The 26,508-nt window shown below is 38.8% G+C and overlaps 1 protein-coding gene across 16 annotated transcripts in view; it reads right to left on the bottom strand.

Moving 5' to 3' along the window:
* Window positions 1–5,451: 5,451 nt before the first annotated feature.
* LOC121889010 (receptor-type tyrosine-protein phosphatase delta) overlaps window positions 5,452–26,508 on the bottom strand; it is a 369,584-nt gene continuing 348,527 nt past the window's right edge. For all 16 annotated transcript variants that reach the window (XM_042400705.1, XM_042400691.1, XM_042400694.1 and 13 more), the window contains 11 exons: window positions 24,601–24,724; window positions 21,549–21,724; window positions 19,381–19,500; window positions 19,109–19,263; window positions 13,051–13,336; window positions 11,802–11,980; window positions 11,558–11,684; window positions 11,170–11,295; window positions 9,849–10,003; window positions 9,442–9,577; window positions 5,452–8,761 (listed from right to left, as the gene is read on the bottom strand). In XM_042400705.1, coding sequence (XP_042256639.1) covers window positions 8,693–8,761; window positions 9,442–9,577; window positions 9,849–10,003; window positions 11,170–11,295; window positions 11,558–11,684; window positions 11,802–11,980; window positions 13,051–13,336; window positions 19,109–19,263; window positions 19,381–19,500; window positions 21,549–21,724; window positions 24,601–24,724 — 1,653 coding nt within the window. In that variant the 3' untranslated portion in view covers window positions 5,452–8,692. The remainder of the gene's footprint in view (window positions 8,762–9,441; window positions 9,578–9,848; window positions 10,004–11,169; window positions 11,296–11,557; window positions 11,685–11,801; window positions 11,981–13,050; window positions 13,337–19,108; window positions 19,264–19,380; window positions 19,501–21,548; window positions 21,725–24,600; window positions 24,725–26,508) is intronic.

The raw sequence follows: 26,508 nt of genomic DNA on the forward strand, positions 1-26,508 counted from the left end.
TACCAGCTGGTGAAGGAAAAAAAAAAAAAAAAACATTTAATTTCATGACAGCTCATTTTAATTATTTCCCCCCCACCACCTCCAACCCCTGTGTGAATTGCTTAAGACCACATTAGGCTACAGCATTGCATTAAAGTCTGAACTTACACTTCCTCCACGTTTTTCCCATTATATTCAGGAAGCTGAATTTTCCCATTACAGTGAGTTAGTCACAGCCACTTTCAGTTAGCGCAGCTGCCATACGTAGAAGAGTTTTATCATCAGAATGTATTATGTAAGATTGACTGCAGGGTAGTGTGCAAGGAAAAAAAAAAAAAAAAAACTCTCGCTATCAGCTCCTGCGTCTAAAACGGAAGAATCCTGTGCAGAGGTGGTCACGGGGCTAGAACCATTCAAATGGGCCAAGAGTGCTGATGCGTCCTATTTACCTTGTGGTAATGGATTTGTTTGTGGCCCGGACCCCCCTCCTGTCTCGAAGGAATATTGGGGGCTTAGCTCCATTCACTTTCTGCTGCCCTGGCCATTTATTTTGATTAGGGAATGAAGTCCTCCACAGAGCCATACCCAGAATAATTGACACTGTGTCCTCAGAGGTCACAACAAAATATACCCTTAGTACTTATCCCCTTGGTGAAGTGGCAGTGTATGAAAAGATTGCAGCTGAGCACTGAACTGAAGGTGTATTATTGCTTTAGGTTGCAACAAAAACCTTTCTTTTTTTTTTTTTTTCTTTTTTTTGGGGTTGACAGGATAATTGATGTGTGTTGTAAACTTCCATTTGGCTTCGACCAGCCTGTATATTGTTTATTTTTCTTTTCTTGTCAGTCAGGTCTAAAAGGTTCAATGTGATGGTGGTGGTTTGATTTTCAGTCATACAGTATTAAGAAATTACTTAGAAACATTGAATTTATGATGAATTCATTGAATTGAATACATTTACAGGTAGAATAACAACAATTTTTCATTAATCAATTTAATCATTCATTCACTGAGGTATGTACACATTCTCAACTGCAAACCCCCCAATTTCATCTCCATATCTATGTACAAACTTCTTATTTTTGTTTTAAAATTAAATGTCAAAAACCTTTTCTTCCCCCCTCACATCCACATTCAGATATTAGCTCCTAAAGTGCCCTGATGCATGTCCACTCCCAGATGAAGCCAACTAGGAATGAGGAGTGCAGAGGCAGAGAGAGAGAGAGAGAGAAGGGGAAGCAGATGGCTGGCCTACAGAGGTTCTGATCGCAGGGATATTGGCAAGATGCTGAGCTGGAGAAATTAACCTTCAGAGGGTTTTTACACTGCGGCAACTGTTGGCTCATGCTGGATTCCTCTTTACCCCTCTCTCGCTATCTCTGTCGTTCCTCCAGTCATCCTTTTCACTGAAGTAGTTTCTACCCTATCCCTCTCCATTTTCAGCAATTATCGTCTCCCTATCCCCCCCCACTCATCTTGTTTTACTCGCTCACTCACTTGGAGTAAACCTCTTTCTTAGCCCATTTTCACAGAACTAACTTGTAGTAATGGTGACTTCAAAGACAAACATGTATACAGAAACACACTGATAACTGTGTTCTCTTTAACAGCCTCTTGTGTTTGTCTTCCTCTCTTTCCCTGTGATGTTGCAGTGGTAGTTATCTAAAGGTCAAACCATTTCTTTTGCTTTTGATGTAGCTTAAATGCGATGTGCAGACAAAGTCAATGTAGCGTTGGCAGCAGTGTCAGCTCTTATCTGGGTTCGTCATCGCTGAACTGGGAGCCCGCTGGATTGAGGATCCCCATATGGATCATCATCATCGGCCCGCTGCAGGGCATGGTGCCTGTCTTTCTGCCGCACCACAGCCTTCACCATTCTTGCGGCAAAAGGCCCCTGGGTTCTGCTGCTCGCAGACCCATAGCTGTCCATTTCATTTGCAGCACACAGTCGCTCCACTTGTTCTGCATTGTGCCTTCAGTCCAGTCAAGCCAAGGATCCAGGAAGTGCAATGTCTGTTTACTCAGCTGCTTAGCTCTCAAGCTTAATATTAGCTTTGCTGGCAGCCAGCTGTGACAGTGAATTGGTGACAAGACTGTGAGCTCTGCACCTAGCAAGTATATGAAATCACAACTAAGGTTTAGCACTTGACATTGTAAGCTTTAAACTGCCACAATGCAGTATATGTTAAAGATGAATCTACACTGGCCTCAGTTTACCCAGTAATTAAGCCAGTAATTTGTTTTATTGCACTGCACCCGAAAATGTATTTGCGCTGTTATTATCTAACAAATTCAAGATATTACATCAAAGGATTTTCAATAAAACTATTTGTTGGGTGTGCAAGTTAGTGTGATACTGAATCGTATAGAGGCAATGAATAAGATATTGCAGTGCAACAATTCAGGTATGCAGAAGAGTAGGGGTGGGAGAATAACAAATTAAAAGATTCTAAAAAACAATAGATTTTTGGATGTGATCAATAAAACCGTTGACAGAAATAATTTTTTTCACTGTACAAGAGTACAATGCACAACTTGGGTGGTGAACAACACACACACTAGAATTATCTAGTAGTTCATCCTCAATGAAGGTGTTTGGTCATATTTTAGATTTAATAACTTAAAACTGACATTAAGTCAGTGGTAGCGATTTCTAACTTACAGGCAGAATAATGCTGCTTTCAAGTTATTACATTTAACTTTTTTGAATATAAAAAAAAGCTTTTTTCTTGACAGTGATCCTCATCAAGACCGATTGGCTTACTGCATGTTGTTATGCACATTGAGTTGCAATATTTCATATTGTATTTCAGGCGAGTGAACATAATTGAATGGTTTCACACATGGTGCACTGGAGTAACAACCTGAAAATAGTGCACCATTTTCTATTTATTGGATGGAGAATCGATTCAGAATCAAATCCTTAGATTCCCAAAGATCTCCACCCCTACAGAAGAAGTTTTTGTGTGAAGAAAAGGAGCCATGACTTGGACTTGTTTGACTACAACAGACATCTTAAACATCTCTTAAATCAATCAATTACACTCCTTGAAAAAAGTTTGCCACTAACATGCACCTGCAGCATTAATTGCATGAAAAAGAAATAAGATTATAAATAATAATAATTTAAAAAACTGCATTTAAATATTTAGCTATTCATGGCAATGTTAATATAAGGATGGATGGATACAGCATCTAACTACCAACAGTATCTTATCAGTCAGAAATTAGAGTGAAAATTAGTTATAACCCGATTTGGTGAAGTGGTAACAGGTAATTACCAACACAGGAATGGAGCACCAAGAACACAGTGGTTGGTGGATGCTTTGAGTCAGACTTCTTGATCAAAGTAACATGCCAATATAATTATATTCGTTGAATGCGCATTTATGTTATTATTTTTGCTTCAGTAAAATTGGCTACAGAAGGTATTTTTCATTCAAAATTGATAGAATAAAAAGAAATGTCTCACTCCTGAATTGACAACAGAGCCATGCTGCTCCCTAGCCTTCATTTGGACATGTTCCATCAAATTTAGGATGTGGAAAATAAAGCACTAGGGGAGTGAGGCAAGCTGTCGTTGTTTAAGGGGGGAAAAAGGGATAAATGAGAAATGACTGGTGTGCAGTGTTGTGATTGGCTGCTTGGTTTCATAATTCTGCAAAACTGCTGAGAGACAAAGACGGAACATCTGCTCGACTCATCTGAAGCGCAGTCTCCAGTGAAAAATAAAAGATGATGACAGTACTTACTTAGTTAGGCCTTTTGTATTCCTTAAGGAACAGAGGCCATTGACAAAAGCCCTCCATTCTCTCCTGTGTTGTGCCTTTCGATCAAGTTGCCCCTCAGTCTTGATCTCCTGTTCTGTGCTTCTTATCCAGGTGGTTCTAGGTCTTCCTAGTTTCACCTGCCTTGTGGGTTCCGTATTAGTGCCCATGTTGACACAAATTTATGAGATGGCAATGATGATACCAGGTAAATTTTGAGAAGCCCTTCATCAGCATCACCTTTTAAGGGACACTTTGCTTGTTCTGGCTGAGGCAATACCATTGATACAAAATCTCTGTTTCTATTACATTTCAGCACTGCTATAATCTGCTATTTTGGACAATCTAACACATTGTGAAGCTTGTCATACATCAAAACCTTTCACGGTAAAGTCAGCAATAATGTTTTTCTCAACCTCAATGCCATACCTGGCAGCATCTGTCATTTGTTACCATGTGGAATGATATATTCTTATTGGCTGCATGAATAGTTTTCTGAATCCCAAATAACTTCTCCAGGCAGACAGTTATTGACTTCCAAAGTGTTACCCAGCTGTCAAGCAGTTAAATATTTTTTGTTCTTACAGTCTTGCTGTAGGTTTTTGGCACTTTGTTTTTCAGTAGGTTTGAATTATTGTGAGACATAGAGTATTACACATTCTTATTTCTGTAACATGTAGCCAGACTATGAATCGTTCTTCTGTTGTACAGTGTAGTAACACCTGCACACTTCTTCTCCTGAATGCATGACCTAATGGGTCAATTGTGTAGATTTTGGACAGCGCAATTGAAAGCAAGAGGACATGATGTAGTAACCAGGAAATGTGCTGTTAGCTTATTTGTAAAGTATGAATAGGATAAGAATGAGGCTTACAGTTAGATCTTTGTGAAAATGCTGTTAGAACAATTTAAAAATACACTACTGGTCACAGCTACACATGTAAAGCGCAAGTGAAATGTGTGTGTGTGAGAAAAAGCTATATTAAAGTAGAAGCCTATGTGTGATATATATGTCCGTGAATAGTTACCAATGACAGAAGTGCAACTTTGGCTCTCCATCTGTATGTGCTGCATTATGTAAGTTTTATTCGGCAAGCTAAAACAACCCCCACCACACATACCACAGTCTAGTCGAACTGAAGATACATATCCTACTTTAAACTATTACACATCTAGCCAATACTTTGAATCATGTTGAACCCATAATTTAGCTAATTCCATTAACTATAATTTAATGTTAGCCATTTATTGTGACATAACTTGAGGTTTTACTGGTCTTATACTTGTGTTATTAAGTTAAAAAACCCATAAACAATCAATCAAATCAAAGGAGAAAAAAATGCAGTGTTTAAATAGTGCAATGGTATCGAGTGTAATGTAATTGTGGCTTTATTTCTGAGTTACAGTACCACATCACTTTGTCACTAGGGTGAAAAAAAAAAAAAATCTGCGTTAAAAACAAGGCAGCTTTGAAAACATTGCACTCCATCTGTCAGAGGTTCTCCTGATGATTCATTGTAGCTGACATCAGTGACAGGAAAACCAGAGCGATGGGAATCTATTCAAATGTGGTGAGGCTCAATTTCCCCTTTCATGAGAGAACTGTGGATAATATGTTGGACCCAGACCAGTAGGGGGTAAAATAGCTTCATCAGTCTTTTCAAGTCAAAGTGAGGTGGAGGGAAACAAGTGAAACGCCGATGCATAACACTGACATTTTTTAATAGAATTCATTTATAACAAATGGAACTTGTGTCAGCAAAGAACTGATTTTCATACAGACTTCTTTCGCCACCAATGTAACCTAAGTAAGAAAATAAAAAGCACTCCTTTCATTCAGAAAAAGAAACAGTTTACGCTTACAACTAATCAGAGGTAATTGTATGATCTTTTTAACAAGCCATTTTTTTACAATTTCATTATTTAATTTTTCAGTCTATGCATCCAGACGAGAGATAGATAGAGAGAGCAGAGAACACAACGTTTATTTCTGTTAATGACACTCCAAGCTTGAATGGCAAAGCCACAAGAACAGATGGTTGGGGGACAGATTTTTCTGAAGTCATCTGCTGGAGTAACCATGGCATCAGAATGGATGCTCTTTTTCGCCACAAACTTTTTTTTTTTTTGTCTTTTTCAAGAGTTGATACCTTTTTTGTGTTATTTACATACACACAAAGTGAACGTTTAAGGATTAAGATTTTTTTATAGATGGGTTCAAGTAATATATTATTGGGTTTAGAATCAATAGGGCAGTGCATAGTACAAAGATAGAGAAAGTGCAAATCTTCCTACCAGGCCAGCTCTGGCCATTCTGCAACGTTTCACCATGCATATGAAAAATCAATAAAAAAAAGGAGAAACTGAGATGAGAAAATTAACATGTTCAGAGACTTAAACATAATGTAACATTAGCCACCATGAGGTTAAATAATAGCACTTTTATATCTCAAAATTATGACAAAAATAACCAGTTAAGCAGTCGACAAAAATAACAGCTGCTTGATTTAACAAGGGAAAGAAAGCACCTGGAATGCACATCCACAAAGCCACCAAAGAGGGTAAGAAGAAGTTAAAGATGCTGCTCAACATAAAAACTGACACATAACTGAAGTAAACCCCCAGTTTCTAACTGTTACGTAAAAAAAAATGAGGACATGACATACTGTTTAGGATTGTCAGGATAACCCAACCAATATGTTGTTGCAGTTTGTATTTTTCTATATCTGCTCTCTGTAATGACACACATGAAGTCTGTAATTCAAACCTAAGGCATGAAGAAGAAACCCCTTCGGTGACGACCTGTGCATTAGGCATTCTCTCTTGACCAAATCCATTTTAAAATCTGAATATGCTGTATTTTACCTTTGTAAAATATGACCGTAGTGACGCTAAAAAGCTCATTAACTTCACATTGGGCCTTAATACTGTACATGTCCTAATGGACTAAATGTTTAATTCTGAGACTAATATTCTGCAGTCTCATCCCTGGCTCTATGTCTGAACATTTTAAATATATGTCCTATAACTTTTGTATCTTGTTTTTTTTTTTTTTGTAGAGGTCAGTGATATATAAACTGTTGAATTCTAATTCACTCAGCCACAATAAGGCCACTGAAAATGAAAAATATGAGCTTTGAAATGTTCTTATTTGCATATATAATCTCATCATGTGACAAAATGAATACTAAAGGTAAAGAAACTATGTAATTACATTTACACTAAATGTCTAGATTACTCAAAGGATACATTAATATGTTAAATGAAACATTATAAAAACAGGCATAAATATAAGGCACTCTAAATGCAAAATGAAAATAAAATGTTATTACCATTGAATGCTTTAAAGAACCACAAGAAAGTGACGTCTTTGTACCTTGCCCTATTGTGTGGAGCTGTGAGTGCGGCTGTGTGACCCTCTGCCTCTAATTACAGACTGTATGAGAGCTTGAAAATGCACCAGTGATGCTTTGACTGGCACCTGACATTCCCACTCCTACTCCTCCTTGCGGGGGAACAACAATGTCATGAGTGAATAACATATCCACATAAAACCCTATCTAAAAACACACATATTTATTGCACAAGAAAAGATGCACTGAATCAGAATACAATTTTGTCCTACTGATGTGCATTCCAGTGAAAAATCTCTTCGTTTCCCCCATAGTACACAACTCTCAATTTGGAAGCTTTCATAGACAATCCATATTTCATATACCTTTTACTTATAAATTAAGTACTTTCTCAATATATTTAGACTGTTATATGTATACTTTAATATATATTTCACATATATTTATATATCTGTACCATATATTTATATATTCATATAGCTTATCCAATTCATCAGGTTCTCTCTTATCATCATTCTAACATGGAAGAACTAAGATAATCGGTAGCAGCAACTTCATACTTTGCTCATCCCTGTTGATTCCACAAAGCCCCAAGTTTATCTTATGGGAGTAATTAAGTTACCATGTATGTGATCATGGACGAAAACAAACTGAAACAATCAAGACCAAAAAATAACTCTTGGACAAAGTTACATTTTGGTAGTGTGAATTCCGTTCTGTGCACTGAGTGCAACAATATGAGGGAAAAAAAAAATTTAATTAAAAAAAAAAAAAAAAAGCAAAGAGATTCTCTGCAAAAAAGCACATACGTCAGAACAGTTCTACAGCTTAAAAAAAAAAAAAAATTACGTAAGTACGTTTTTATCACTTTTTTCCAAGCGATAAATTTGTGTAAAAAAAGGAAATTCACACAGTTCAAAAAAAGCACATCAGCTGTAATAAAGTACTAAAAAACTAAATCAATAATTTTTATTTATTTCATAGATCATTTTAACTTTACCCTCTCCCAAAATTTAGATGATGAACATTGTGACAGGAAAAGGGGTATTTATTCATTATTACTTAAGTCTGTCCTGCTGTTGTGGACCAAGCATTGTCTTCTTTTTCGATGGGTTGTCTGTGTGTACTTGATTGTGAAACAGATTTTTTTTCTTTACAATGTGCATCGAGTTTTTTTTCCCCGCAATTCTGTGTGCCTCCAATGCCTCTCGTAATGGTTCATAATCACTGATGCATTTCTGACGATGTCATTATTGTTCATTTACTTTTTTGTGTTGGTTTCATTCAGTTTTATGAGCCCCAAAATGAATCCTTGAAGCAAAAGAAAAAGGTAATTCCATATGATGCTTCAACAGTCAGGATTCCCTCACTCTGTGTCAAGGCGAGGTTTTATTGGGGTTGGGAAATACTTGGTCCTCCGGGAATCATCTTTTTCATTTTTTGACAAGTCATGTCGCACATCCAACACATAATGAGTTGTTAGCAAGGAGTTAAGGAGTACTTTCTCAAGCAGGAATTTATGGCTCAGAAGAGAGGCTCACTGGGTTTTCTTTCCAAAGGGCCCTCTGCTTTTTTCTTCCAATACTGGGTCTTTTACGTTGCATAGTGATCAAAGCTTCCCAGGTACTCCAAGCCAGCTCTGTAACAGAACTGGTATTGATCCTGGAAACAAAGAAAAGAAGACTTTAGCTCGCACTGCCTCTCAGGGATCTTCACACCAATACCTCTGTATTACATTTGGTCCATTGTGCTTCTATCATAGCCTGGATTGCCCCTGCATAAAAGATGTAAAATGTTTGGGACACTTAAATATACAGTGAGCCTTGCAGAAAATTCCTACTTTGGGCATTTTCAAAGAGTCATAAGAAATTTGTAAGCTGCTTTTTCCAGGTTTTTCTTCCAGTGTATCCCAAATATGCAAAGTAGATTTTTTTTTTTTGATTGACTGGAAACAAAACGGTATTTCCAACACTGGAAGATAATATAAAGAGGTGTGTGATGAAACACTGACCAATCGTTCAGAAATGATTAGATGAAATTACAGCCGAGAGCAGACAAGACTGTTCTAAATTGGTTCAGCTACTAAATGAATCATAGTCTTAAACAGAGGATTAATTTAGTTAATCTGTTTGGCTCAAGAGGATACTTGGAATGTCACCCAAGCTTTCATTAGGCAATTGGAATATACTATCAAATTACTTACACAGTAACTGATTCCATGTGTAGTTTATGGTGTCACAAAACCCAAAGTGGCTGCATTACCACCTGGACTACAGTTTGAGTAGTGTTCTTTTGCAAGTCTAGAGGAAAAGTTAAGGGGGAAAAAAAATAGAACGCCTCACCTCTGTCTGCACCATAGCTGGTCTCTGTGTCCGTAACATTTTGACTGTCTGAAAGATGTCTACTACGCCCTCATATCTCATTCGTTCCAAGACGATGCTGAGGGTGATGAAAACTCCAGTTCTTCCAACACCCGCGCTGTTCAGGAGAGATCAACAGGGCAATGTTGAAGCCAGAGAAACCAGATAAATATAAAAATAGTTTCTTCACAATCAAAACAGTGTACCACTATGCTAAGTCAGTGTTTGTGTAGATCATTTGTCGTGTAGTATCTATGGTTCTTGTATTATTAATGGAGAAATGGTTCTTTTAATCAATATTTGCGGCTCAAGAGATATTTGCATTCACTTTCATTTTATACAAAATGGAAGTGAACTGGTTTGGTGCTTTATGCTGGTTGGACACTTACCTACAGTGGACCGAGATAGGCCCGTCTTGGCCAAACTGCTCTTTTGTTTTATGTACTTGGCCAATGAAATCGATGAAGCCCTCTCCCGATTTTGGCACTCCTTGCTCAGGCCAGTCTGTGAACTGAAACTGCCTTACTGTTCGTGACTGCCCATCCTGAGAACAGAACATGGGAAGAAAGAAGGAATGTACAGATGTAACTCTTTTTAATGTAACATCCCTTGTAAATACAGATAAATGGCAATGAAAAACTGATGAGGTGAAACCAGGAAGCCAATCTGAGTTAATCCACAGACAGCCAACACACGGCACTTCCTTCCATGTCCATCTCCATCATGATGACCCACGTCTCTATGGGTTTTTCAGTTCAAGACAGCATTCTTGAAACAATCTAGGAGCATAGGCCCCCAGTTTAAAGTATCAGAGAAAATGTTTTGTTATGAAAGATGCCTGTTATTTTACCTGAATGTATTAAACATGAACACTACAAATGCTAGTTCCCTTTGATGTGTTACCCTCGACAGGGTGCTTGGAGAATCGACTTTGAGGGTGTGCATTACTTAAGTGATATTGTATCCCCTTGATAAGGAAAGCAATCCCATTGACGAGACAGTGTAACGTGCACTACAAAGCACCATTTATCTGTGTAAGCCTTTGATGGAATTAAAACCTCTGGCAGCTCAGTGCTGACGGCACCACATTTGTTTTTACACATTGATGTGTGTCATAATTTCCACAAATATATATTTATGCTTATATTACACTTAGGGCCATAGTTTGGTACAAATAAATATTTGATACGATGCCAAAATTTTGAGCTAATAACAACTGCAATGTTAATATCGGTCCCGGGGTGTTCACCACCAGCTCATTCAACACTCACTTAAACCTAAATAAAATCAAATGATTGAGAAATTACCTCATTAGATGTCAAAGATTAAAATAGTCAGTTGTATGCACAATCATTTACCTCTTTCTTTCTTAATTATTTACAGTGCTAACCCAAAGTTAGCACAGATACAATTTTATTGTCATAAGTTATAGAAAAGTGAATATGCAAGAGAGGACTGCTGACAACATATCAACTATTTTATAAGTAGAAGACTGGATTGTAGGAAAACTGTTGAAAACTATTATTGTTTTGCTGGTGAATCCTTGGTGATCCATTTTGTGTCCTCCATGACCCTTTGGTAGGTCACAACCTAGACTTTTGAAAATACAGTAGACCATACTGTAAACAATACCACTGAGTTTAGAGTTCCATTCCCGCAGTGTCACATTTTGATCTCTCAACTTTGTTGTATACAACAGTTTCTGCTTACCCTGGCATCAGTCACTTTGAACTCTCTCAGGATATACTGGGGCATGTTATACTCGGCCATGGGGTCCACCACAAAGTACTGGTATCTGGCCGACCTCTCTGCTGGCCAGTACTGGTGGCATTTTTCCTGAAGGGAGGGAAAAACAAAATACCACAATGAGCCACCACATTCTCTTCATACGCTAGCTTCATTGTGTTCATTCCTAGACATTTTTCATTCAATTCATACTGTATCTGCCTTTTGAAAGCTTGAAGGCTCATTTTCGATTGGTACAATGTATGGTAATTCATGTAAAATGCATTTTTTAACATGTGTTGTTGTGCTCTGTAGCCAGAAAAAAAAGTTAATGTTCCAAAACAAAATGATAAGAACATAAGAGTACACATACCCTGCCCATTTCTCTAAGCTTGGTGAGCATAACGACAATAGTAGAGTTGTGCTCCCAGAGCATTCTCCAGAAGTCCTCTGTGGTTTCTGCCAGTGGTCCCTGTGTAGCAATATAGGCTTTCTGTTGCCTGTGGAAATGGATTAATCGCATAATGGAAAAGGTGTGATACATTAAAACTTTCAATGTGAGTGGTTTGAAGATAAATTAATATGGATATGCACTTTCTCTGTACTTTAGCCCTTACCTGTACCCATCAATGAAACTGGCATTGATGTAGTCAGAGCCCTCAACTCCTCGAATGGGCTGAAGACACACTCGTGTGGACTCGTATGGCATTATGTTAACAAGGCGGTTCTTGAACTTGTTGCAGGGGAGATTGGCACTGATGAATCGTGATGTATGGGCTTTAGTGTTAGCTAAACGCTGCATTGGGACAGAGAGAGAGAGAGAGAGAGTGATATTATTGAGCATGCTACTGCTTACTAAGTAAGGAGCACTGACATTTTGGTGTTTCTTTATTTCCCTTGTGACTATCTGAGTTTGACACTAAAGGTGGATTGTACAAGATAAAGATGTAAATAATATGAGCAATCGCATGCTCTGAGAGTTCAGGAAGAATCCAAAGCATAATGAGCTGCACATACCGAGTGACGAAAGCTACTCTAATGGCTCATAGTGTGCTGTGGCCTATACTGTTTCATGTAACCATGAAGTATGGAAATGGCATCAAAGTGATTACTATCACTGCTTGCCTTTGCAGGGAAAAAAAATGGTATGATGAAAAGACGGGAAAATTGATACCCAACTTAGCCTAGAGTGGACAGAAATGCAGTGTAATCTAACCTGTTTATCATCTCTTAGTGGACTCAGCATCCAACACAGAGCAAGAAAATAGGTGCGTGACAAGCAAGGCACTTCCATGCATACAGCAACACCACATACTGCCAAGGGCTGGTTAAGGTTGGTCGAGCCTCTCATTGTAAATGCAGAGTATGTTGCTCAAGCCCCTCTGGCAACTGTCCTGTGGTGGGGAAAACCTGTATTTGTGTTTTCATATAAACCGAGACCCCCTTTACCCAAGGAGGGAAGTTATGGGAAGGGGAAACCAGAAAGGGGGATTTTTTTCCCATGTTAAGTTACACAAGCAAGTCAGCTAGCTGGAACAGAGAGGAAACCACAGGCCCCACGCTGTCTCGCGGGCCTAATGGGAGCTGGAAAAGTGTTCGGGAGTTGTGCTGAGAATGGCCAGTAAATGACATCAGGGCCCCCATGCGACTAGGAACACAGGATGCCAAAAGAACATTACCTAGTCTGCCTGGAAATTCTTGCTACATATCAAAAGTTGTTGGTGTAAACCTTCAAGTTAGCAGGTGTGGTGTGTAATATTCATAACATTCTGTAGGAATCTAAAACTAAAAAAAACTGCCAGTGTGAATGTAATTAATTCTTGACCCAAACAATTTTGCTCAATGCTTTTGTTGAACACATCATACCTTGAACTCCAGTTCCATGCCAGTGACATTTTCTCCACCCTCTATCTGCGTCAGTTTCTGGATGTAGGCGTATAGGTTTCTGGCGGGCACTTCGGTGGTGCCGCAGTTGACGGCCTCCTGGAGCGCGTCATGTATGAAGACATACTGGTCCTCTGTCTGCACCATGTAGTTGCGCTGGGCACGCATTAGTGTTACATGCCCATAGATGTCCACAGTCTTCTCGTGCTTGATACGTTCCAGCATGGCATCAATCACGATGAAGCAACCTGTGCGTCCCACTCCAGCACTGTAGTCATAAAGAAGATACAAAACAAAAATCTTTTTAAATAAAATGTATATATGAATAACATGAAGGTCCCCAATCTGACATGACCTTTGCAAATCCTGGCAACAATATACTGTACCATGTGTCTGACTGTATTTGATCTCCAGTGATAGAAATTAGGGGCAGTGCAGTGGAAGGAGAGTTGCCCTTGCTAAACATGTACATGGCTTGAAGAATTCCCTTGCTCCCAGCGATGAGGTCAAAAGGTAAACTCTCTCTGCCAAGTTTGCCACTGTAGGACGGAACATTTGGCTTAGAGTGTAATTAAATCTGAAGTGGCACTGTGTGGAGAAGAGGGTTTGGCAGTCACAGCTTTCATCGGGCTAACTGCTGGCTTTGCAATCTAGTCTCTCCCCTCTGGACCCCACCTGTGCTCTCCAACCCATCACGACTAATCACTTATGCAACAGCAACATTTAACCTTTATCTCATATTTCCGAAAAGTGCCACTACAACAAATGCGGACACAAATGTGGATACACAGTCGCAATTTTGAGAGTATGATTTTTTGAGGGCTTTGTTAATGTGCCGGGCAACTTCTGAGAAGTGCAGCTGACTTCAATTAATGCCATTAGATTAGCACAGTGCACCCAAATGGCATGAGAGCTTTAGAAGAGGCACTGACAGGCACGTCTCTCCATTAAGATTCACATCGGCACATTTTTTACATGAGAGCGTAAAAAATGCACAGGAGAAAACGCACTATGACAAAGAGGGAAATGTTTTACTGTTTCTCTTTGACCCCTCCTTGCAGGCCATCTTGAGACATGCTGTATAAATATAGCTTCTTTTTGCAGACTGCTGATATTTTAAAAAATGCTCCCCCCCCTTGCACATTAAATGTTTTAATAGTGTGTGCCTCAGCACAGAAGATGTTTTCTGATGACAATTTATTTACAGTGGGGTGACAGGGTAGTGTTAAATCTTGTTCGTTAACTCTCCTCCCACAAAGCACAGCACTGACAAGACATGTTCTTGCACTTGGCACTCCAAAGTAAATAGGTTATTCAATCCATTAAGCTGACATGCCTATGAGGTGTGAGCCATGCTCTCGTGCCTCCTCCTTCTGATGGAGCATTTGTTTTTCATTTGCTCTGAGGAACAGGGAAAGGGTTGAGAAGGAAAACTCAAGAGGGAGTAAAGTTAGTCCCCGGGGGCCAAGTCTGGTTAATGTGCCATGCTGCACTGGAAATGCGTTGCGAATGGAATAAAGACACGTATGGGAGTCATTGGCTTTAACAAATGATCTGATGATCACTTTCAAAATGGCTGACATTGGCTGAAAGAGACTGAACTTTTTTTTTTTTTTCTTTTTTCTTTTTTTGACAAAACTCTTCAAAGCTCTGGGGCGATTACAAAATGTGCATGTGAGTGAAAAAAAGAGAATCAGGCAGCAAAGAAATGTGAAAGTGTCTCAGGGATATTTGAAGAATGAATCACTTCCAGGTCTGAGAACACCTCAGCCCTTGGGCGGGGGATGCAGAGACTAGAAGAGATTTCTCCCTTTACCCCAGCTGTTTTCAATCTGAAAACATTTTACAGTGCAGACCTGAATGTGGGAGAGTGATGACCTGAGAGAGAGTAAGTGACAGAGTGACAGCACAGAGCTACAGAGACGGAGACAGAGGAAGATGAGGAATGTGTGAGGGAGGTGAGAAGGGAGGGATGCTGCCAGTTATCTTCAAGTTGTGTAGTTCTCAAGTTAGTTTTCTAAGACTCATCTGCGGGAATATATATTAATCACAATTTTTTTCCAAAATGTAAGACCAGAAAACGCTAGGAACATGTGTAATATTCCTTTATCGACAAGTGATGGTGTGTGTGCATGGTTGGGTGAGATGGTGCAGAAAACAGTCGGTATATTTGGCAGTTGAAGGGGAGCTGGCAGACTGACTGCACTAATGACCTGACACTGCCTTTTCAGCCAGTCAAGACCAGCTGCTTTGGACGTCGACACACAGTAAGTGTCAGACTAATATGCTTTCCAGGAGTTTAGGGAATAAGGGATGGGAGAGAAAGTGCAGTGTAAAATACAGCTGCAATGAGCCTAGAGAAGATAAAGCATGAAAAGCAGTGAGAGCAATTACATATGCATTGTTACCAAATCTCTTGCTGTCAGCTAACTTGTCACAATTTCCCTGCAGTGCCTATTGAACACAAAAACTCACCAAGATCACTAATGGAGTCAATAAGAATTTGTCATCTACGTGTTTGAGTACTTTCCAAAATGTGGAAAGTAAATCAACTTGGAGGTATTGGACTTTTTTGTTCTTTCAAACTGGCTTTGCCCACTAGCTGGACTCTGTAGGTTTAGCCTTCACAAACCACTGGAGGGTGTTGACTGCTGATTTCATTATAACATTCTGACAACAGTGGGACTATTCTCCTTGCATGAAATGATGCCATGATGAAAGATGGGTGGTGTTTTGCTGCAGCCGTCTTAAGCCACCCCTTTCTCTGCCCCCTATAAGAATCACTACTATTGTTAGACCTTCTGTACAGCTTGACAGAGATGTGGAGGCCATGTTCAGTTTTTCCACCAGGGATGTATTGTGTGTTTTCATAGTGCTAAACCTCCCGGTAAGGCTGGACTTTCACGGTTTATGAAATGGTGATAGTTTGTTTAACTTTAACCAAATCTTGTATTGAAGAAAAGCATTGCTGCACCGACTACTGTGGGTTGAAATGTCTGTTGAACCTCTGACCACACACATGAACACAGCTGGTTGGGTTCAGGTGTGGTCTATTTTGCTTCTGAAAACACCCAGTTGTGGTGTAGCTTTATTCAGGGCAATGTTAATCAGGTTACAGGAATATAGTCACCACTAGCTGGCAATGCAAGCAAAATTGTTTGCTTGGGTGCAGTTACTCTTCAACTCAGAGCAGTTGCAAGGGGTTCAAATTGTGACTATTTATCGCAATGAAAAAAGAAAAGCACTCCTGCAGCATAATCCAAACACCTCCAAACACTCATATTTTTTGCAAAAAATATGTGCCTAAGCATCAGTAAATGCACAGCTCTGTTTTTTGCTAGCATGTTAGCTGTTTGTGTTTGTTGTCTGGACATTGCAAATAAAAAGAGTTAGCTAAGCACATTACATTTCATACTATGTGCCAGTGACCACAATAATATACTGCACTACAGCAAAATTAAACAAAAAACTAGAGGATGCAAACCATTAAAATCATTCTAATAGTATTTATACAGAATGTAGGGGTGAAAATACATCAAATTGGATTTGAAAGAACATTATATACTGCATCATTGGGTTTTGGTTTTGTTTTTTTGGAAAGAAGAACAACCCCCAAACCAAAATAAGGGAAAGAGGCAAAAAAAGGAATGACTTGGGTTGTAAGTTGACTCCTCTTGTAAACTGTGGGTTGTTCTATCAAAAGTTTCCGAGCGACTGGGAAAGGCCAGTGATCTTCATGACATTCAATCATGTCCTTTTGACCTCTTCTATGACCTCACAATGCCTGGGTAGATCTTGTAGCTAGAAGAGAAAAACAGTCCCTGACCTGTAGGTTAGTGAAAACAGCAGGAACTACGAAAGCAGGAAACATGCTATAATGTCCCTGGGAGGCAGACAAGACGTACTGTGATCTCACCTTGTGACAAGTGTTAGCTCTGCAGTAGAGACACATGAATGCAGTTTGATCCTTGAATACTCCTGTGGGGGAACCATTAGCGGTCCACCAAACCCATAATTATAATGTTGTATTAGCATGTGCAACACAAAATACTGTCTGGCATTTAACTGATACATTCCTACTTCTGTGAAAATTCCTTGGCCCTAGTCTTGATTCAACAAAGGCTTACTGGCACTGCGTGAGAGTCTGGCTTACAAAGGAAATTGTGTCATTGATGCAAAAAGAAAATTGCAAATTTTTTTGACAATTTAGGGCAATTTGAACTAATTTGTACTGTTACAAATGAAATACAAAACCCATAACTCGATGCCTTTGTGAATGAAATACATTTCTTGACAAAGACCGATCTGATAGTGTAACATGAGATGAACATTATACACTTATATGAAGTCTAAAATGTAGAAATAGCTCACCACTAATTTTTCTTACATTTGCGTCATGGAAATGCAGTCAAATGCATGGTAAAATGAACTGTATTGGAACTCCAGTGAAGGGTGACACACACAAGTAATTCAGGGCAATTCGGTAATAGGTTGAGTCAGTTGTTGTTTTTCTGAATGTACAGAATTATCCTGATCTGATTCTGGGCATTTTACAGTTTCTAAATCTCTGTCTTGTGGTGTCTATATGGAAAATCCATGTAAATCAGGAGATAATGACAACTATGATAAATAAACATCTTTTTCATTTGTGATTTGTAGAGAGTGGAAACACTGACAATAAGTTTTAAATTTCACCCCATAAGCTACCGCTCATTCTCTTATACAAACAAATTCAAAGCCCTTGATTGCTTAGTTTTATGTTTTATGGTATTTACATAACGCCCTTCAGCACGTTCATACATGCTAAGCTGCAATGTTTGGTGCACCAACTAATTAATCAACCACTCAAGAGACTGCAACATGCTGTTGATTATGGGCAAGAAAAGTCTTTTTTCTTTTAGCTTTAATTTAGTGTGTGCATAAAAAAAACAGCTTCAGCAAAACAGAAATTGAGAATATTTAGATAAGACATGATTTCTGTAAAATTTAATTTATCTACAGCTTATCTCTAAATAACCACAAAGCACTCCTGACATTATTTTTGCCAGTATATAAATATAAAAGAAAATGGATCTCTTAAAAAGTGTGGTCAAACATGAAGTGAGGAAGTGCCTATTTAAGGATTTGGAGTTTGGAAATGACTATCTGATAGGGAGCCAGAGGAATTAAAACCTCCCATCTGCAGAGTGACATTAATTCCTGCATTCTGCTTCATTGTAAAAAGTCAGGATTTTCAATTTGAAGCGACTCGGCAACTAGCTCTAATTAACTTCAGCATGTGGTAATTCTAATTCTTCAGTAATCCCCTTTCCTTTTTAGTCACTTTCTGACACAAGTTTGTATCTATTACACTCACTACCACTGTCTCTTCATTTTAACTGTCTTTTCCTTCAGTCACTTGCTTTCTCTGTGCACAGCCTCTGATGACTTCCTGTGTTAAGATGAGCCAGAAGTCTGTTATATCTTTGTGCCTCTCTGTTGGGAGTCTGGCTGCTTATGTAGCTGAGGGAAGCGAAGTTGGCGTGAAAGTTATTTGTTTCAGATGCAATAACCCAAGGGATAAGCTGAGGACTTGTGGGCTGCTGATGTGCGACATGTTAGTGGTGTAGCAAGGAAGACGACAGGTCTGCGCGTGTTTGCGTGTCAGTGTGTGGGAGGAGATGTTTAAGTTTGCTGAGGGCAATGACACTAGTACTCTTTGTGCTGTGATGTTGAAAACACCTTCAGATTTAAAGTGCCTTCTGTGAAAGCTAGTGGGCTGATTTGTTTGGGCTTACAGTGGGCCATGGTTTACTTTCCAACAAATATTCTTTAGCCCACGTTTTTCCTCTGGTTCATGTCTGATTCCCTTCTTAAAAATCTCTATTAGCATTATATAAATGACTCAGATATAAACCTCTAAATAACCATGAATATATTGTTTTTTTGTCATATGTATTCATATATTCATTTACAGCAAATGGAGGAAAAAATCAATTTCATGCTTCAGGTTGTTTTTGGTGTCTTCACCTCTGCAGAGTGAAACCATGTTGTCTCTTACCTGCAGTGTACCACCATGGGCCCCGCATCTGGAGGATTGCAAGCTTTGACTCGTCTCAGGAAGGCCAGGAACGGCGTGGGGTGTTCTGGTACCCCGTGGTCTGGCCAGGCTGTGAACTGGAACTGCCTCACCTCTCTCTTCTCACTGGAGCCATTCTGAATATGGAGAAGGAGAAAGGTCAGTTACCACCATGTCTCATCTCAAATACTTGACAGCTGTAGTGGGGTCTACGTAGCTACTGTAAAAAATAACAGTATCCAAAGGGCCCTTACTTTAAAAAGTGCAAATGTCCTGACACAGTATGTGGCCAACTCTACTGTGTCTAGCAGTGTCACTTGGATGAGACCGTAGGTTTCCGTCCCTCTTGTAGGCCAGTATTGGTCACATTTCACCTGTAATGGAGAGAAATACCGCATTAGACAAGGATATTTTATATTAGACATCAGATAGCTAGATTCAAGATTCAAGAGACTTTATTGCTATTTCCACAGGCATGGGGTACATGCACATTTAAATTATTTTGTGGTTCACTCAGTCACAATACAATGAATTAAATTTAGATTAAATTAAAACAAAAATTTAAAAAAATAGCAAGAAGCACCGGAGCAGCAGCTGGAAGGAGGTACTGTAAGTACAGTATTTGGTGCATTGGTGCAGTAATTTTCTGTAATATTTAAAGCCTTTATCCATTTGAGTTGTGTTTAAGGAGTATAATATGCTGCTTCACAATCAGACAGTTATACAGAAAATCGACACAGTTAAGTAATGTTGAAATAAATGCATCCAATTCCCTCATTCCTGCTGACTAGGTTTGATTTCATAATCAATGAAATGGCCCGAGATATTTGTATAGAGCCGGCAGTGCTATTAATTGTCCTGACATGCTCTGTAATTACAAAGGTAACCACAGTTTCCAATCATATTACAGGCTCGGCTTTATTGCTGTTAGAGTGTATAGCTTTGTTTCCCAGTGAACGGCCAATAAAACACTGTTCCATTATAGCGTTACTGCTTAGCTGAAGGGAGGCACTGTTGGTGTTGAAGAGGAAATAACTGGGTTCCTAAGCAATTGCTTTTCTTGATGTTATCCTTGAGAAGTGAAGTGGTTTTAGCCATAAGTTCAACAAAATCGAAATGTCCACATGCTCGTCAACACATCTGTTGAATTGTATGACAATTGGACATTAGTCTGGAATACCCCAATATCTACCAAGTGTACTATCCACTAATTTAATTTTCTAAGCAGCTGTTTTAACACTGACACCAACAGCAATGATTGTAACTCCAGGAGTAGTGCATTGATTCATATTAGCATTTACTTGCAAATACTCTAGCTTTAGATACGCAAAACACACAAAGACAGCTTGAGTGCTTCCCTGCGAATGAAATGACTGATTAATATGAAAGACAGGAGCTGTTAGCAGCAACAAAAGCACATTATGCACTACAAATGTCAAACAGCATAATGGTATGGGAGGATCAGGGTGGGGGATGTCTCATAGGAAGCTTTTAAGAAGTGCACCTAATATCACATAGCAGCTGTAGTATAGAGAGAAATAGACACATGACAGCACAGACCAAGTTTATTTGGAGACATTTGTATTTTAGAGAGCTTTCAATGTTGAAAAACAGCCAAAGCAGTGCTTTGCAGAATGTGAGGATGCTGAGTGAAAACTGCTCTCTGAATTGAGTCAGCACCCCTGTTAACATTGTGCCAGGCTCTTAGAAAAGGCATACAAGTGTGAAGGTCAGTAGCTTATGAAGCCAAAGCAAGCTTTCATGTGCTCAGTCAAACACCGCAAGATGTGCAAGAGAGGGAGAGGAAGTGCCTTTTGACCATGTCAACCTTAAAGGACTAGCAATTGCAAACAGGCCAAATGTAGCTTTTCAGTCTTTGAGTCTTTTATCTCTAATTGTAATCCAGTGCCTTCAGCAGTGCTAGGCTAATGAAGGCAGCCAGGCCACTAATCAGTCATGACTAAACAACAACAGAATGTGTTGTTGTAAAGAGAGGATTGAGGATATCAGCGCACGGCAGAATGTGACCTAGCTTCTACCGTACAGAAAATATGAAGGCATCAAGGGAGTGGCAGAGTACAACATACTGTACTAATTAAACCCAGTCAGTGGAAAAAAGAGGAGATAAGGAGGGTATCAAACAGATTGTGTCAAAAAGAGTCTGAAATATCTATGCTGCAAATATTTGATGTCGTATGAAGAACTAAATTATATCTTTGGCTTTACAATGAAGAGCTATACTTGATGTGAAAATAACTTGGATTTGCTTGCTTGAACTGTTCAACCAGCCTGTGTGTCTTTGTGAGTTGCGGCTAGTATACAATCCAAAGCTCATATAAAGCAAATGTACCACCATACTACATTTAATTCCAATATAGTTTTTTTTAACAGGCGTGGTTATATCTGTATTTTTGTCTCTTACCCTGGATCTTTCCTCCAGTTTGGTCATCATGACAACGATGGCACTCCTCTGCTCCCAGATCATCCTCCAGAATTCACCGAATGTCTCTGGCAGAGACCCCTGGGTGGCAATGTAGGCATTCTGCTTCCTGTAGCCGTCAATGTAATTTGCATTGATATAGTCACTCCCAGGGATACCTAAAAAAGAAACAAGGTGTGAAATGAGCTGTCGAGCTGAGTGGGTATTCAAAAAAAAAAATGTGTAGGAATTGCTTTAAAACAGGCTAAGTTAGTGCTGAGAACAGGAAACTTTAAAAAGTCAAAATTAGGCGTGAAGAGCAAGATCTCAAATAAAACGTCTAACATTGTACAGACGACATTCAGTTTTACAAAAAAAATAACTTGTTGCTGTAAAATGAAGTCAGTTATGTCAACATTTTCTGTGTGTGTTTATTTAAAAAATGGACTAAAGCAGTTGCAGCTAGGACCAGTGTTGCAGTCCATAAGGATTGCTATTTGCTATCAACAACACATTTAAATCCACAGTTTCTGTGTCTCTTTTCCATATCTGCAACTGACTTACAGATAAAGCCTGGTCTGTAAAAGTCTATCACCTCACATAGAGAAAAACAAACCAACAAAAACCTAGCAAAACAATTTTCCCCCTCCCCTCGTCTCTCCTCCTTCCCTTTGCTTATATTAAATGAAAGGCACAGCAGCCTTTTCGAATCCAGGGGAAAGAGACAGAGCTGACAGCTAGTCAATGCTTTAGGACTGGCAGTTTAGGGGCTCCGTGCACACATGGTCGACCAAGATAAGTCTCATCTGCATGGACGCCACGTCTCAGAGAATCCCCTCACTCCAGCTGCCTCCTCTCCTCCTCTCCCCCAGACTCCCTTTTTACTCCCAGGTAACTTATTCAGCAGAAAAAAAAGAAAAGAAAATGGAATATGAACACATTCAAAAACCCACCCACATATTTTTTTGTTTCAACTTTCCCCCGCTCTCTCTTTTTGCCGTTGAAGTTGTTCACACAGCCAAGCGGCTGTACATTTCCGTGATGGACAAGGGATAAATATAATTAAGCCTAGTGCATTTTAAAATTGAAAAGAAAAAGCAAAAAGAAACATTACTGTGGTTTAATGAGAACGAGACAAGTTGTTTAATGCACATTTGCAAATGGATTTTGCCTTTATGCTTTCTGTCACTCAGGATTTGTATGAATTCCACAATTTTCTCTGTCAATATGGTTATTGGAAATAAACATTGCAGACATTCTGTACTCGGTCCTCCACATAAAACAGTAACAGAATCTCAGGAAATTAAGTAAGCTTTTAGGGTGTTAAATTGTAGTGATAATGATGATTAATAGTAGTTGCAGTAGCAATAGTAGTAGTACTACTGGTATTAGTGTATTCATTTTAAGACACTGTATTTGCAAGAAGATATCAGATTTCGACCTTGTCATTCTGACAGATTCATAAAGTTGTCAGATTAGATTATGTTTAGATTTTCCTACTAACTCTTCATACACTAAATATAGAACAATGGAAATGTGAGTGACCAGTTTTTTTGTTATTTTATATAACTTTAGTGTTCCAAAAATAACATACTGTTGATGGAATCTGGATGAATGGTGATAACAGAAACTAATACATACAGTACAAATTGAAAGTGGAAGATGATTTTGCCAACTGAAGGATAGAGAAAATTTTAGGGATTAACTTTAGATACCAGTTTAATCCTGCTAAGTGCGTGCTTTGTATGGTCAGGCAACTTGGCGAGAGGTGCTTTGTCAGTTGTCAAAAGTAGAGCACACTCAGTGATGTCACGACAATTTAAGTCCACAAATGTACTCAAGCATCAGAGCGCCTGTGCTCCAAAGATTCTGCTGATCCATCCCCACATCAATAAATTCTGCAAGAAGCCGTCTTCAAATTCTGATGTCAAATCCCAAATCCCTTTTTATTCAAAGAACTCAATCAAAGTAAACAATAGATGCATTGCTTGCCAAAAGGCTTTGTTTAAGCTTTAGAAGGAAAAGAGGAAGTCCCTCATGTCCCCTTGGCTGAGAACTACTCACTTGCTATAGCACAAAGGCTCCAATGTGGTTGTGCAGATGTGTTTATACGCCTGGCTAATGGAGTTCATCAACACTCAAGCTGTGTGTTGTTTCTGAGAGACTGCAAAAAGGACTCAAAGTCTTTATCTGTCTGTTTTTGTTAACATTATCCATTTACTACTTTGTTTATTTTCCTTTGCCCTCCATGGGAGATGCTCAATAAAAATGGTTAATTAATAGCGTGTGTGTATGTGCAATTGTGTTTAATCCAATAAACTGGTGAAGGAGCCAGCACTGAACTAGCCATTTCAAAATGGGCTTTCAGTTCTCAGAAGCTGAACTGTACAGTGCAACACTTCTTTAATGTGTCAGCTCAATTCTTACTGGACTGGTTCATGGTAGGTTCACGATAGGCTCAAGTGAAATTGTGAAAATATCCAGCTTCAAGGTTGGCCCTTAATGTGCAGAGCACTGCAACAGAGTCTTGAGTGAGACCCGCCCATGTAATGCCTGACTATTAGTGACACCAATGAAATTTTAGCTCCCTCTCAGTACTCTACCTGTGTGTTAAACAAGTTTTCACTGTCAGTTTCAACCATGTAATAAATGGGCAAATGTGTATTTATGTCTGTCTAACACATACATGCAAAAAAGTAATGTAAATTATATTGCAAAGTTTAAATTACAGTCAAAATGTAAGCATGAGGCAGTATGAAAGAATCACCTGACATCAAGTCAGAGAAGTAGAACTTCGACTATATCGGTGATTTTTTAATCAAATTTGAATGCTTGCCTCAGCATTTCAATTGAAAATTGCCTATTTCTAAAGCCATCTATTTCCTTGCAAGCACCCGAGGCATGAAAGCAAATAAGTAGTCTGACATGCTTGTGTAGCAATACAATACAAAAGTACAGTGTGGTTGCGCTCCTGAGGTCTAAAAGATACGGCTGTACTGGCTGTCTGTAGAATCAATACAACAGCTGGGAGGGAAGATGTTGGTGGGCGGCATACCGTCAATAGCAGAGAGCAAGACTCTGGAATGGTCGTAGGCAATCACATTGGCATATCTGTTCTTTGGTTTGTTGACCTCCAGGTTAGAGTGCTCCCATGTGAACTGCTGACCAGGATCGATGGACTGTAAAAGAGAGGAAAATATGCCATCATTACAGTGGAATATTTTGCACTATAGGAACATTTCACAATTGCTAAGGTTCCACTTTATGGCAATTGCCTATAAAGTGTTTGTGTAGGATCCATACACGAATGCTTAATGAGATGTACCTTTCACCACAGCACTTCAACTGAAAATCAAAATCTGATCTTTTGTAGTTTACTGATGTTTAAATACATTTTTAGGAGTGTGCTCTCAGAGTGGGCCATACTTAGCTACTTAGCTTAGCTGTCTTCAGACTTTTACCAGGGCTTTAAGCCAAGGCTATGAGGAAGGCAGTTTAAAGAAGTGAAAGCTCTGTTGAATATAGTCAGTCTCATGTTTCTGATGTGTCCTTTTTGTCCTACAATCAACTTCTGCATGTCTGTACACCGATAGCATATACAGTACATTCTGTAATAATGTCATGCATAATATTGATTTGTTTTGCCAATGTTAAACCTCCTAATGTCTACGAAACAGTGATGATGGAAGGTTCTAAAATATTGATATGAATATTGTGTCATCTCTAGCCCTTGAGCATTGAAGGGTTTGCCTAGTGTGAATGAAGGTTCCCCTCAAGATCAAATACTATCAAAGTAAGTTGAATATTTCCAGCAAGGGAAGAGAATAAGTACATACATTATTTACAAGAAGAAAAAAAACAGAATTAATCTAGAAGCATTCCTAGCTTTGTCAGTTAAAAACATCCCATGTCTAAAGGTTGTTTGCGGTATCAAGCAACTCTTGAAGTGTATATATGTTAAAGGGAACGGTTGGTAATGTAATTACATGCTTTGTAATTCTCAGTATATTTCAAGAAGTATATATATATGGCTCCATATATCCTTGCATACTATAATAACCAGTGGATGTCTACTTTGTACACACAAAACACTCATGCTCTTAAAGAGAGCAGGGGGTCAGCAGACATTGGAATCTAAGTTAACTCTTGGTTTGCAAACCTTAAATTAAAAGTAGCAGGAATCATTTTGTGGATTTGATTTTAAAAGTGAATAATTCACTTTTAAGACCTGTGTGAACTGTGTGTTGTCTTTGGCATGAAATAACTGCTACATATAAATGATGAGATTTAAAAACAAAAAGACGTTGTGAGTTGGTCACAAAGGAAAAGCTTGTGTTCCATTTACTTTCCTCATCTGATTAGTAGAAATTTATGGCACATATTAGAATACCACACTTGGGACTAGTTCAACAGAACTGGCTATCCAAGCCTTCTTTCAGCTTTGTAAAGCAGGGATTTATAATGGTCCCTCATCACAGATAAATTATATTTCATATAAAATAATCATATTTTATATGAAATATCACAAAGGGAAAATACAAAAAAATAAAATATAGCATTCCATTTCACATTACAGGGAAAATACAGTATTTGTGTTTTTAATGACGATGACCACTAGTGAGTTAAATTACAACTACTGAAAATAGCAGAAACCCCAATGCAATACCACATGTTGTAATTAACAGCTGCATTTGGACACACTGACCACTGACACTTTTATTACTTCTTTAGGATAATTCATAGGAACAATAAATGCATGGAAACTTTTAGACCAGTTTAATGATGGCTTGATATAATACTACTATGGCCATGGGAGGAAATACATTAAGAGGTATTTAAGAGTATCCTGTGTGAGCTCAACGTGAACACAAAAATACACTTTAGCATTGAGTTCTTTATCTGCAGAAATCACCTGAAGCAGCAATATGCAGGGGACAAACCACAAGGCTAAATTTTTATCAAA

The sequence above is a fragment of the Thunnus maccoyii genome, chromosome 22, assembly GCF_910596095.1.
Source record: "Thunnus maccoyii chromosome 22, fThuMac1.1, whole genome shotgun sequence".
Lineage (NCBI taxonomy): Eukaryota > Metazoa > Chordata > Actinopteri > Scombriformes > Scombridae > Thunnus > Thunnus maccoyii.